The sequence below is a fragment of the Silene latifolia genome, chromosome 4, assembly GCF_048544455.1.
Source record: "Silene latifolia isolate original U9 population chromosome 4, ASM4854445v1, whole genome shotgun sequence".
Classification (NCBI taxonomy): Eukaryota; Viridiplantae; Streptophyta; class Magnoliopsida; order Caryophyllales; family Caryophyllaceae; genus Silene; species Silene latifolia.
This window is the reverse complement of record NC_133529.1, coordinates 101,953,786-101,967,583: the sequence shown is the minus strand read 5'-3', so window position 1 is coordinate 101,967,583 and position 13,798 is coordinate 101,953,786. Positions and strand designations below refer to the sequence as shown.

The 13,798-nt window shown below is 40.6% G+C and overlaps 2 protein-coding genes across 2 annotated transcripts; both read left to right on the top strand.

Moving 5' to 3' along the window:
- Window positions 1–1,507: 1,507 nt before the first annotated feature.
- LOC141651846 (uncharacterized) lies at window positions 1,508–2,542 on the top strand. The gene has a single exon (XM_074459541.1). The coding sequence runs from the start codon at window positions 1,508–1,510 to the stop codon at window positions 2,540–2,542; it is 1,035 nt and encodes a 344-aa protein (XP_074315642.1).
- Window positions 2,543–5,481: 2,939 nt separating this feature from the next.
- On the top strand, window positions 5,482–5,865 carry LOC141651845 (uncharacterized). The gene has a single exon (XM_074459540.1). The coding sequence runs from the start codon at window positions 5,482–5,484 to the stop codon at window positions 5,863–5,865; it is 384 nt and encodes a 127-aa protein (XP_074315641.1).
- Window positions 5,866–13,798: the final 7,933 nt, after the last annotated feature.

Here is a 13,798-nt window from a genome sequence, read left to right as displayed (position 1 = left end):
CATGAATGAGACGGAATTATGATGGATTAATTACAGGAGTGAAAAATATTAACAAGCTAAACAAATTAAATGATTAAGTTAGGTTAAATACGGTGGATTAATGACGAATATGCGACGAATACGACAAAAGACAGATGAAAACTATATCAAAGACAAATTCCAGAAACTCAATATTGACGAATTGAATCTCTATAACCCGGAATTGAATTTAATGACGAAAACCCGCAAATATTGGATTACAAGGGATTTAAGTCGGATTTGTGATGATTAAAAACATACTAAAGATGATGAATTAATATACATGTGAAACTAATGCTATCACGACGAAGAATTAACAAACAAACGAAACAAATAAAAGAAATTTGACGAATAACGAGAGGATCTAACGAAGAAGAAAGGAAGCGAGAATCATGCGGCCTCACGAAGAGGCGCAGCAGAATGCGCTCTTTTCAAGAGGCGCAGCGATTCTTTGCGTCCTTTCTCGACGGTTATCTACTGGAAATCCGTAAAAAGAGGTTTTAAAACATGGTTTTAGAAATCGGTTTTAATGATATTTTCGACATAAATCTTACAATTCATACAATAAATAAATACAATAAATAAAAGGGAGATTTACACCCTCAGACTTACATGTTGACGAAACGAGAAGGACTAAGATATCGATTAGTGATGCTCGACGCGAATGCAAAGAAAGTGCCCTCGTAAGAGGAAAACGATTAAGTTAATTAAGTTGATTGATGTGGAGTTGGTCAAATTGGTCGGTCATGCAAACGGGGAGGCTGGTACCCGGAAGGATCCGAGCTTACGTGGTCGAAAGTTCAAGAACGTAGACGCCAAAAAGTAAGAACAAAGTCTAGAATGCAAAGGGAGAAGAGAAGGGCGGACACTCGCGTGAGAAATATGAGGAGCGAAGGCTCCTATTTATACTAATCACGTGGAGGAATTAGGGTTTCGGAGACTCTTTGGAAGTGAATCTCGGAAAGATATGAAAAAGATACGAGAAATACGCAGAAAAGGGCCTGGGAAGAGGCGCAGCAACCCCACTGCGTCTCTTGGAAGAGGCGCAAAGACTGCGTGCGTCTGTTCCCAAGGGGTTTCCTCCTGCGGAAGAAAGATTTTCGTGTTTGAGTTATGGTAGGACGGAAATAATTCGGTTTTCCTTAATATCTTATGTGAATATTACGGGAAATTTTTTATCAAAAGATAAAATTTATGAAATATGGAATAGAAATATCCGGAACATTCCAGAACATTCTGACTCGGGATTTAACGGTTATCAGAAAATGGAGACGGTTTTAGGCCCGGACTCCGAATGTACTCTAATTACTGTCAAAACGACCGTATCGGCACGTAGATGACAACTAAGAGGTAGACATTAATATTTGAGCAATCACTTGACGATAATCTTACAAACTGTCACAAATCGTTCTGCGTAGCCAACATGCGGCCCAATCATCACCGGGTGGTTTGCGGGAGGTGCAGAAATGAGGTATCTACACAAGTGGCAATGCAAAAAGAAAGCCAAATCTTGCAAAAAGAAAGCCAAGCCTTGCTACAAAATACCAAGGAATTCCAAACCACCGTGCTTCAACAAAATCGGCTCACCGATTCTAGGATTGGTGACCTTGAGACCCAAGTTGGTCAAATTCTCAACACACTCACTTCACAACCCACTAAAGGAGGGAGCCTCCCCTCTCACACAATTCCTCCACCCACCAAAGAACAAGCAATATCGGTGTCTTTGAGGAATGGTAGAGAGTTGGTAGAGGCACCCAAGGCTTCTAAGAAATCAAGGCCACCTCCTATTGTTCATGAAGTGGAGGATGTAGTTGAATATGAAATTGAAGTGGTAGTAGAACATGGGGAAGCATCTACACCTCAACAAGTGAGGATCAATGAACCGCTTCCGGAATACGAGCCACAAGCTCCATTTCCAAGTGCTTTGAATGACACAAGGATAATTGACAAGAAGACTTCAAACCTTTACGATATCTTTCATAAAGTGGAGGTAAACATTACACTTCTTGATCTTCTTAGTAGTGTGCCCAAGCATGCAAAGTTTTTGAAAAAGTTGTGCACTACTAAGAAGACCAACAAGGCAAAAAGCATGAAAAAGGTAAGGGCTAGTGAACATGTGTCGGCAATGTTTCAAAAACGTTTGCCACAAAAATGTAGTGATCCGCGCATGTTCACCATCCCTTGCAAAATTGGTGACTTGGATTGTCAACATGCTATGCTTGATTTAGGTGCATCTATTAATGTCTTGCCCACTTACCTTTATGAGTCTCTCAAGTTAGGACCTTTGAAACCGACTCGTACGGTCATTTCTTTGGCCGATAGGTCCAATATCTACCCTAAGGGAATTGTTGAAGATGTATTGGTAAAGGTGGGGGGTATGCTTTTCCCCGCCGACTTCTATGTAATTGAAATGGAACCCGAGAAAGGCTCCACTCCCATTTTGTTGGGAAGGCCTTTCACGAAAACTTCCAACACCAAGATTGATGTGTCTAGTGGACGCCTTACAATGGAGTTTGAAGGGTAAAATATTGAGTATAGCATACATGAGGCAATGAAATACCCAACCGAGACTTCCTCTTTGTGTTTTCTTTAAATTTTTGAACCAATTGTCCAAACCGTGTATGAATTGTGTAAAATTGACACATTAGATGTTGCTTTAACTAATGGAATGGTTGGAGAGGATATGAGGTATGCTTTGTCTTGTAATTTTCAGGAAAGTATCCAAGAATTAGAGGAAAATCCGCCAATAGAAGAATGGGAAGAGAAGGAAGCAATCCGGGAGGCAGCGAGCAATTCGCACGGTGCGAAAAAACAGGGCCAAAATCTCGCACCGTGCGAGTTCTCCTCTGCCCAGGATTTTTGCTTCCTTTCTTCCACTTTATTAGAAGAGATACCGAAGGAGAAACCCGTTCCTTCTATTGTCAAGGCTCTTATTGTTGAAATGAAGCCCCTACCAAGCCACTTGAAGTATGCTTTTCTAGGAGATGAAGAAACTTTACCAGTAATTATTTCAAACAAGTTTTCAAGGGAGCAAGAAGAGGCTCTCATCCGAGTTCTTAAGCAACATAAGGAAGCAATTGGGTGGACAATGGCCGACATCAAATGCATTAGTCCCACTTTATGCATGCACCAGATTCTTTTGGAGGAAGAAGCCAAACACGTTCGCCAACCACAAAGGCGTTTGAACCCTCCAACGATGGATGTTGTGAAGAAGGAGGTGCTCAAACTCCTTCATGTAGGTATGATATATCCTATCTCCGATAGTCAATGGGTTAGTCCAACCCAAGTTGTCCAAAGAAATCCGGGCTAACGGTGGTCGAGAATCATGAAGGTGTTTTGATTCCCACTCGAGTTCAAAATGGGTGGCGAGTATGTATCGACTACCGTAGGCTCAATGCCATGACACGAAAATATCACTTCCCGCTTCCCTTCATGGATCAAATGTTGGAGAGGTCAGCGGGAAAATCTTTTTATTTCTTTTTGGATGGCTACTCGGGTTACTTTTAAATTCCAATTGCACCCGAGGACCAAACAAAAACAACTTTCACATGTCCCTTTGGAACGTTTGCCTATAGAAAGATGCCTTTCGGTCTTTGTAACGCACCGGGAACGTTCCAAAGGTGAATGATGAGCATCTTTTCGGATCATGTGGAGGATTTTATTGAAGTATTTATGGACGATTTTACCGTTCATGGCCAATCTTTTGAGGATTGTTTGAGTCATCTCACTTGGGTATTGCAAAGATGTATTGAAACCAACCTCGTTCTCAACCATGATAAATGTCATTTCATGGTTGATGAAGGAATAGTGTTGGGACATGTGGTCTCCTCTAGGTGGATTGAGGTTGTTAAGGCCAAGGTCGATACCATTCGCACCTTGCCTTATCCTACTAATGTGCGTGAGGTGAGATCTTTCTTAGGTCACGCTGGGTTCTACCGGAGTTTTATCAAGGATTTCTCCAAGATTTACGCTCCTTTATGCAAGCTACTTCAAAAGGATTGTGAATTTATCATGAGTGAAGAATGCAAGGAAGCTTTTGATATGCTCAAGGAGAAGCTTATTTTGGCACCTATAATTCAACCTTCCAATTGGAATGAACCATTTGAGATAATGTCGGACGCAAGTAATTATGCCCTTGGCACGGTACTTGGCCAAAGGGTAGGAAGAGCACCTCATGTTATTCAATATGCGTCGATAATGATGAATGAGACTCAAAGGAATTATACCACTATTGAGAAAGAATTCCTTGCGGTAGTGTTTGCTTTGGAGAAATTTCGACCTTATATTCTTGGAGCCAAGGTCATCATCTTCATGGATCATGCCGCCTTAAGGCATTTGGGAAACAAGAAGGAATCCAAGCCCCGTTTGATGCGATGGGTATTACTCTTGAGTGGGTTTGATGTTGAGCTCAAAGACAAGAAGGGCACAACTAACACGGTGGCGGATCACCTAAGTAGAATTGTGCAAGAAAAACCTCAAGACGTCTTGGAATCACCAATACAAGCCTTCTTTCCGGATGACACACTTCTAGCATTGTCTTCCATTGAGCCATGGTATGCCCATATAGTCAACTTCTTGGTTTTATAAGAGTTTCCAAAGGGTCTTTCTCGTTCCCAACGGGATAAGATTAAGAGTGATGCTAAATATTATGTGTGGGATGACCCATACCTTTGGAAGTTTTGTGCCGACCAAGTCATTAGAAGATGTGTCCCGGATACCGAAGTCATTCCAATTCTTAAATTTTGTCACGAATATGCTTGTGGTGGGCATTTTGGAGCCAAGAAAACGGCTAGGAAAGTCTTGGAAAACGGTTTCCTTTGGCCCACACTATTCCGGGATGCTCATGCTATGGTGAAGACATGTGATCGATGCCAAAGAGTTGGAAACATTTCAAGAAGAGGAGAAATGCCACAAATGCCCATGATTTATTGTGAAATATTCGATGTGTGGGGTATTGACTTCATGGGACCATTTCCCGCATCTTGTGGTAACATTTATATACTTTTGGCGGTGGACTACGTCTCCAAGTGGGTGGAGGCTAAATCCACCAAGACCGATGATGCAAAGGTAGTTGGAGAATTCATCAAAACCAACATCTTTTCTCGGTTTGGCTTCCCAAAAGCCTTGATAAGCGACCGTGGAACTCACTTTTGCAACAAAGCCATTGGAGCTCTACTCAAAAAGTATGGGGTAATTCACAAGGTATCCACCGCCTATCACCCTCAAACCAACGGTCAAGCCGAGGTTTCTAATAGGGAGATAAAGGCTATCCTTGAAAAGACGGTGAATCCCGACCGCAAGGATTGGAGTTTGAGGTTGGATGATGCTTTGTGGGCATATCGCACGGCCTACAAAACACCAATCGGGATGTCACCTTACCGCTTACTTTTTGAGAAACCGTGTCATCTACCCGTGGAGCTTGAACATAGGGCTTATTGAGCGGTCAAGTCATTCAACTTGCAAATGAGTGAAGCGGAACTTCATAGGAAACTTCAACTCCAAGAATTGGAAGAAATTCGAAGTGATGCTTATGAGAATGCTTCCATTTACAAGGCAAGAACAAGAGCATGGCATGACAACATGATTTCAAGAAGAGTGTTCCAAGTGGGAGAGAAAGTCTTACTCTTTCAAAATCGGCTTAGACTTTTCTCGGGAAAATTGAGGTCTAGATGGATGGGACCATATGAGGTGGTTCATGTTTTCCCATATGGAGCAATCGAGATCAAATGCTTAAAGTCCGGGAAAGTTTTGAAAGTTAACGGTCAAAGGCTAAAGCACTATCACGAGGGAATTGAAATGGGTGAAGTGGGAACACTCCACCTTGTTGATCCAATTTATGCAAATTAATGAAGATGCAACTTTGTCGAGCCATCGACGTTAAATAAACGGCAAAAGTTTGTAAATATTTCTTCCCTTGCATATTTAATTTCCGCATTTCATTGCTTTCATTGCATTTTTGCATGTTTAAATTAATTGCATCATTTAATTATTGCATTATAAATTAATTCACTTGTATTTTTATTAATGTTTTAGCATGTTAGGATGTTTTAATGTGTGTGTTAGTGTTTAGGATACCAACTCAAGGGCATGTGTGAAGAAAGGAAGGAAGAAATATGTGTAAAAGAATTGGCTAAGTTGAAGAATTAAGCAACAAAAACACGGAGTCCAGCAGGCAACTCGCACGGTGCGAGTTTTCAGGGTCCATTTCTCGCACCGTGCGAAAAATCAAATTCCACCTGTTTTCAGGACGACTTCCTTCAACTTCCCCCATTGTTCTTCCCCAATTTTCACAACATTCACTCTCTTTCTTCATCCTAACCCTAATCCACTCAAAATCACCCTTTAACTCCTTCACAAATCATCAAATTCAAGCATTTAACTTTCAATATTCATCAATCTTTATCACCCAACATCAATTTGGGCGAAAATTTGCAGCAAATCAACCCTTACCAGTCACGAAAAATCGGCCTAGGGTTTGTTCGTGTTCAACTTTGAAGATTTTTGGGTTTGCAATTGGATTAGAGGGCTATTTGGGAGCTTTCTTGTGTAGTATTCATCATCCAACAACAATTACAAGAATCAAAGGGAGGTATAAACCTTATTCTTATTCTTGTCATTTCAAGTTACCAAAATTTCGAATTTACTTAGTGAAAATCGAAAATTTTGTTGTTTAATTGTTGTTGTTTTAGCCCTTAAACAATTTCTATACTTGTGAGGTGCATTTTATTCAATAAACAACTAGTTAGCACATCACTCTTTTAGTGCATACTAGGTGTTTGTTCATTTGCCTCAACCAAAAATCCTTTCCAAACTTGGTTCTTTTCTGAAAAATTTGGTGTAAGAATGGCAAAAGGTAAAGCTTCCGAGGCTTCCTCCTCACAAGGACCCAAGGGAGCCTCGGCTTTTGATGACAATGAGTACTCAGGAAAGGAGGGCCTCCATTACAAAGCCCTCCAAAATTGGAAAAAGTTTGCATCGGTGTCAACCATAGCACAAACCAAATTTCTTGATGAAAATGTCCTTATCGGGTTGGGAATGCTTCCCATGACCCGAATGCTCTTAGAAAAGGTCGGGCTAGAGTCTTTTATTGGGCAAGCCGCCCACACCCGGATAGGTGTTACCTTTGAATTTCTCTCCACCTTGGAGAAAGTGAAGTTAGGGAGGGATAAAACCCCGGGAATCAAGTTCCGGGCATGTCAACTTGTCCACACAATGACCTATAACCAAGTGAGGGAAGCCCTCCATATCACTAAAGCCCCCATAAATGAACCCACCGACAAAAAGAAATTGAGTGAATTTTAGAACAACATAACAGTGGATGTGAGGCACGGAAATTCAAAGAACACACCCTTCCCCACCCCATTTTGCGCATTTTGAGCCGTCACATAAACACAAACTTTTTGGTCATAACCGAACCCACCAAGATGAACTACCTCCAACTACAATGCCTTTGGTCCATGACCCCGGAGGGGAGGGGGATACCGGATTGGGTTGATTTGTTTGTGAGAGGTTGCCTTGAGTTACAAAAAGAACCAAAGGGAACCATTTTTATCGGGGGTATGATTGAGATGATTGTGGCAAAGACGGGTGTACCATTCCCACCTAATGCATGGACACTTGAGGGTAGTTGCCTCATGGACTACAAATTCTTGAGAAAAGCAAACATGCTTGAGGTTGTGGACCGAATCGCCCCCTTGGTGATTTGGTGTATGGGTGGGAAACACTACAAGTATTACATTTACTTACCCCGTCCCCCCAAATCACCCTTGGGTTGGGGAAGTGGCCAATACTTTTACATGCCCCCCGATGACGAGTTTGTGGACCTTTTGGTTGATAGAGCCCATGTAGTTAAACCCGACAATGAGGAAGGTGGAGAGCAACCACAATTTGGGGGGGGGGGGGGGGGGCAGCTGTAACTTATGGTGACATGCCACATGTTGATGCACCATTTGATGAACAAATGCCAAATGCTCCTTTTGAAGAACCCCACTTCACTCCACCTCACATGCCACAAGAACCACCACAACAACATCCCTTCATGGCACCACAATTTAACTACCCGGCTTTCCAAACATGGCAATCGGATATCACAAACCGTGTAACAAACCTTGAGTCCACTCTCTCTCAAATTCAACTCACGGAGAATACCCGGTGGGGAATCACCGAGAACCGCTACCACCACTACCAAGAGGATATGGAAGAAGTGCGTTATGTCCAAAACGCAACTTTTGATATGGTGGCGGCCATGAATGTCCAACACATGCAGCAATTCACCACCCAATACCAAGGCTATGGTGAGACTCGAGTGGATGAAACAAGAGCCAAAATGGCAAGATTTCGAAGAAGAAGAGAATCAAGAAGAAGGGGAGGACCTCCGGGAAATGGAGGTGCCTCAAGCTCACACTCTTGAGCGGGTTTAGGGTGTTCACCTCACACTTTCGGGACAAAGTGAAGATTTAAGTGTGGGGTGGGCATGAGTTGGTAACATCATGTATATATTGTAATATATTCATTTCATGCATCGTATTTCAATTCAAAAAAAAAAAGAAAAAAGAAAAGAAGAAAACCCGGCTAGGATGAAAACCCGAAAGGGCATCCTAGGCAAAATTGGGAAAGTGGCTGAGGCCAGAGTGAAAACCCGAAGGGGCACTCTGGGCAAAATGAAAAAAAATAGTGCGAGCCACGAGAGTAGGGGTGAGGAAAAGAGCTAAACCGAAAACCCGAAAGGGCGGTTTAGGCAAAATGAGAGAATTAGAAAAAATTGAAAAATCTTGTCGACTCTTTGAAGCCTTGAAATCATGTCACATACATGAATACTTCCATTTGATGTTGGTGACATAAGTGGTGGAGCTCTAGAAGGCCGTAAGGGTAGGATGGAAGTGTATCAAGGCTAAGTGGGGGGTGTTTGAGGCCGAATCTTTAATTAGCGCTTGATGCACTTGGTGAATGAAGATGTTGAGTTGTGTTGTTTTGAATGAATTAATTGAGAAGCATTTTGGAGGAATTTGAGGTTGCCTAGTTGATTTGTTAGGAGTTGCTTTGATGAATATGGTGGCCTTGTGTTTAACCAAGCGGAGTGATAAGGGGGAGAAATAAGGAGAGTTGTTTTTGGTGAAGAGTTGGTAATGAAGAATCGGTGGACTAGGATCATCTTAGAATGAGGGATGGCATAAGGAGGGCGAGTGAGGGAAGAGAGGTAAGCTTTGAAGGATTTTGGGTCACTTACTTATTGGAGCTTTGAAGAAAAGTGACCATGTGTTTTAGAAGAGGGATGATATAAGAAGGAAGTGTGAGAGAAGTGTGGGGAATTAGGAGTGCCCATGCGATTTTCTTAGCCTAGCAGTGATTAGCTTTACTTTAGTTTGCTCGGGACGAGCAAAGGGCTAAGTGTGGGATGTTTGATGAGCTCCTATTTCTACACTTGTTTGGCATCATTTGGAGCTCATTTGGTAACATTTGGTAACGGTTTTTGACAATTTTAACGTCATTTGACCAATTCCGAGTGCTTTATCATTTAGCATGGTTTCTAATGAAGAATGAGGTGCCAAGAGACCAAGAGAAGCATCAAAGGAAGGGTGAAGAACAAGCATTGAAGAAACATCATGAGAAAGCCTTCCAAGGATCAAGCAAGCAACGATTGAAAAACGCGTTCCAGGACCTTTGTCGCACGGTGCGAGTTTCCAGACCTGAGAACTCGCACGGTGCGAGTTTTCTGGGTTTGTTCCGTTTTGTGTTACAAGCTTTTCCTATGTTAAGCCCATGATTATTAGGTTATGTTAGGCTATATATAGGATGTTTTCCTCTAGGTTAAGACATCTTATGCTCATTTTAATTAATCAAGTTGTAATTTTGGGGATTATTCATCTTTTTGATTGAGTTAGATCTACTATGGAGAACTAATCTCCTATTCTTAATCCGGCTCAAATGTGTAATCTTTGGTTGTAAGACTACTTAATCTTTCCTTAATTTTCATTATCATTGTTAATCCTTTGTATTTATTGTTTGAATTTTGGAATCCTTGTTTATATTGAGTAATTAAGTGTGATTTCCTTGTTGCTTAATTAATCAAGTTCCTTAATTTATTGTTGTTGGGATTATTAAGTGTGATTTTCTTGTAATCTCATCTTTGCAACACCTTGTTATTATGCTAATGAATGTGATTTCTTCTTGGCTTAACTAGCAAGTAAAAGATTAACTTGTAATTAGGCATTAATCGTGATTTCAGTGTGTCTAATTACCCCTATTGAATCTCTAGTGCTCATATCTTCTTGTTAATTTGACCAATGTATGTGATTTCTACTTGGTAGAATTGATAAGTTGGGTTATTTGATTAAGTGTGATTTCCTTGTCATTTGGCCATTATTAAGGAGATTTAGAAGATTTATCTTCACAATAGGGTGATAATATATAATTAAAGGATTGATTTTGTGGTTTTATTAACTAAAGTGTCTCACTTTATTGAGTCGGATTAAGTCTCTCTCAAATTTGATAAATTTCCATCTCAAAAACTTGCTTGTTTGAGTTCTTGTTGCTTACTCTTGTTTGAATTGTGCTTTGTTTTTGTTACTTTTGAAAACCAACCCAAAAACCCCCTTTTTACATACTTGTTTGTTGTTAATTTGTCACAATTGTTCTAGTTGCTCTTTTAAATTCACCATTGCAAAACCCCCCTTCTCTTGGGTTCGATCCCTTTGCTTGCTACTTTACTAGTTTAGAATTAGTATTAATTAGTATGTATTGTGTTATATAAGTTTTTAATTTGGCCGTCTTAAATAGCGACGGTTTAGGTGTGTTAAGAGGCCACTTGATCGAGTAAGTCGTTTACTCGATCGAGTAACGTGAGTTCAGCGGGGAATTATAAATCATAATATCGTGAAACCCAAATCATTTCCTTTCATTTTCTCCTAAACCTAGATGCCGTCAGGTCATTTCTCTTTCACCTTGAGTCACCCTTTCGGAGCCTTTGAGGGTGGAGACACCATGGGGATGGGAAGCATGAGTCGGGTAGCGGTCTTGACGTCGGATTGCTTTGTATAGGTATGTTGGCATCATCATCATCGTCTCCCTTAGTTTCAGTTGTGATTATGGTAGTGGTAATAGATGGTTATGCTGGTTGTTATAGGTGGTTATGGTGGTTGCTTGTTGTCTTATGGTCGTGCGCGGGATCGCTGCGGTTTGCTAAAGGTATATTTTCCTACTCAGTACCGTTGGTTGTCTAGAGTGTCGATTGTTGTTGTATAATTTGTTTAATGTCGTTATTGGTGGTGTAGATTGGTTATGGCTAACCGTTGTTGTATAATGTGGTTGGTTATGATTGTTTGTCTGTGATTCTCGAGGTGCATCCTCGGCTGAGTGGGGCTACTTGCGGGAGTGACTTCATGCCCTTGATTCGCCCTCTGTGGAACCCGCCACAGAAGGGGATGTGAACATTAAGGAACATGGGTTATCGCTCGGATGAGATGAGCGGGGCTTAGGTGGGAACGGCTGCGGTCCCCCTCTGGTGGTGTGGATTACTGGTTGCGATTGGTAATCTGGCAAGACTGGACCTTCGGGCAGTCAGTGGTGCGTGGGTTACTGGAGGAGGTGGTGTATGCGTATTACTGTGTTTGTTTTTCTGTCTTTGTTTTGTTCCTTCAGTTATTGACCTTGTGTGGTGTTGTTGTGTTGTCTTCTTGTGTTGTGTCTGCCGTGATCCACTATGGTGAGCAGTCGGTCTTAGCAGGTTGATGTTTGGATCATAGTTGGGTGCTTGGAGAGACGAGTCTACCACGAGTCACGACAGAGATAGTTTCACCTAGTTGATAGTTATCACGAGTTGTAACTTTTATCTTGTTTATATCACTTGTAGTTTAATATAACTGTTATTTAATCGACATTTGATTATTACTGTCCTCGGACAACCAAGATGGTAACGCCCTTATCTGCTGGGGAAGGTCTTGTTAAGGCTCCTTGGTAGATGAGGGTGTTACAAAGTGGTATCTGAGCGACGATTTTGGAACCTGTAACTAATGAGCCCAATGAATGTAGTGAGTCTATTAGAATGAACCTGGTATATGTATGTTGGGAGCCCCGGCTGATGCTTGATTTTGGGTGAGAAGGCGCCCTCATTTCAAAATCATGGCCCCAATATGCTTAAGCCAGCCACCGAATGTGGGGATATCGAGTCGGGAATTGTGTGCATAGATGTGTATGATAAATAGATTAAAAATAGCTGTGATGGAGGCTATGGTAATGTCTAGTGCGTGCAAATAGTATTGATGATCCATGAAGGATTGTGAATTGTTGGATGTGTGTGTGGATGTGATAAAGATGGTGAATGTGATAGAAGTTGCATATGAGTATTGGATAATGTGATGATGATAATGAGTTGTGAGTTTTTGTATGCGTTCTAGTTAATAAAAGTTGTCAAGTAATGCTGGGGAATGCAATGGATGAATGTTGTTGCGTACTTTTGTGACATGGCATAGTTATGTTAGATATTTGGTTGATGAATTGTTGTGACATGTTTGAAACCTTGAGCAAACTTGTGTAGTAAGTGGTAATTATGTTGCCAAATGGACGCTTGGTGTAGTGTAATTACATGTCGAATGACTGAATTTGCATATGCGTAATGGTTGAATTGTCTTGCATAATGTTCTATATAGGATGGATTGATATGTGTAATTTTCAGATGACATAATTGTGTTACATTTGAGTTAGTATTAATGTATCGTAATTGGATGAAATAATCAGTGACGAATTCCAAATATCTTTTGGAATCGACACGAGTTGTTGTTTTGCAGGGATCGTTAACCGAACTCGTAACTTTTGACCTCGTTCCTAACTTTACTCGACCAAGTACGAGTGCTTACTTGACCGAGTAGACCTTACTCGATCTAGTTGTGGGGTTATTAGATCAAAAACGTTGGAACTGCCAACGAAAACTCGATCGAGTTGCTCCAACTCGATCGAGTAAAGGCCACTCGATCGAGTACCCAACTTACTCGATCGAGTAAGTGCTACAGTACCCGGTATATCACGGGATTCTTATACTTTCCCAAATTCTTTCTTCTCTTATTTCTTCATTCTTCCAAACCCTAACTCACTATAATCATCCTTCTCTCTCAAACTTTTGTGAAGTTGTGCTTTATTTCTTGCTTTTCTTCTTGATAAATTCGTTCTATTCATTTGTTAATCATTCAAGGTAAGAATGCTAATTTTTTCTTTGTTTTAATCGATTAGAAACATGTAAAAGTGCTAGATTTTCTGAAAAATTCGATTTATGCCCTTGAATTTTTGTTTATAATTGTTGTATTTTGGTGGAATTGCTCTAGTTTGTTGATTATTGATGCTAGAAGTAGAAAAATCAAACCTATATGAGAACATATATGGACAGAAATTTCTAGGGTTTGGGTTACAAATTGAATTTTTGTTTGTCTTTTGAGTATGTAGAAGGGAAAATTGAGTGATGTATGTTGTGGGTATCATATTTGGTGTTGATTTTGACTAATTTCACCCAAAATTTTGTCTTAAAACTCCGTCTTAAACGTGCCCCAAACTGAAATTCGCCCCAAATCTTTGTGATGATTACCTTTTTGTGAAATTATTTTTGAAGGGATTAATACCTTAATTTGTTAATTGATGTTACAATTTTCGTATTTTGAAAGCTATAAAGACCTTCTTTTATGAATTGTGGGAGTAGCATGATTAAAAATTTTGATTGTCTTGATGAAAGCTAGTTTACATTGTTGTTTCTTCATCCATAAGTGTACATGAAAAGTTGATTTTCTTCAAGTAAAGT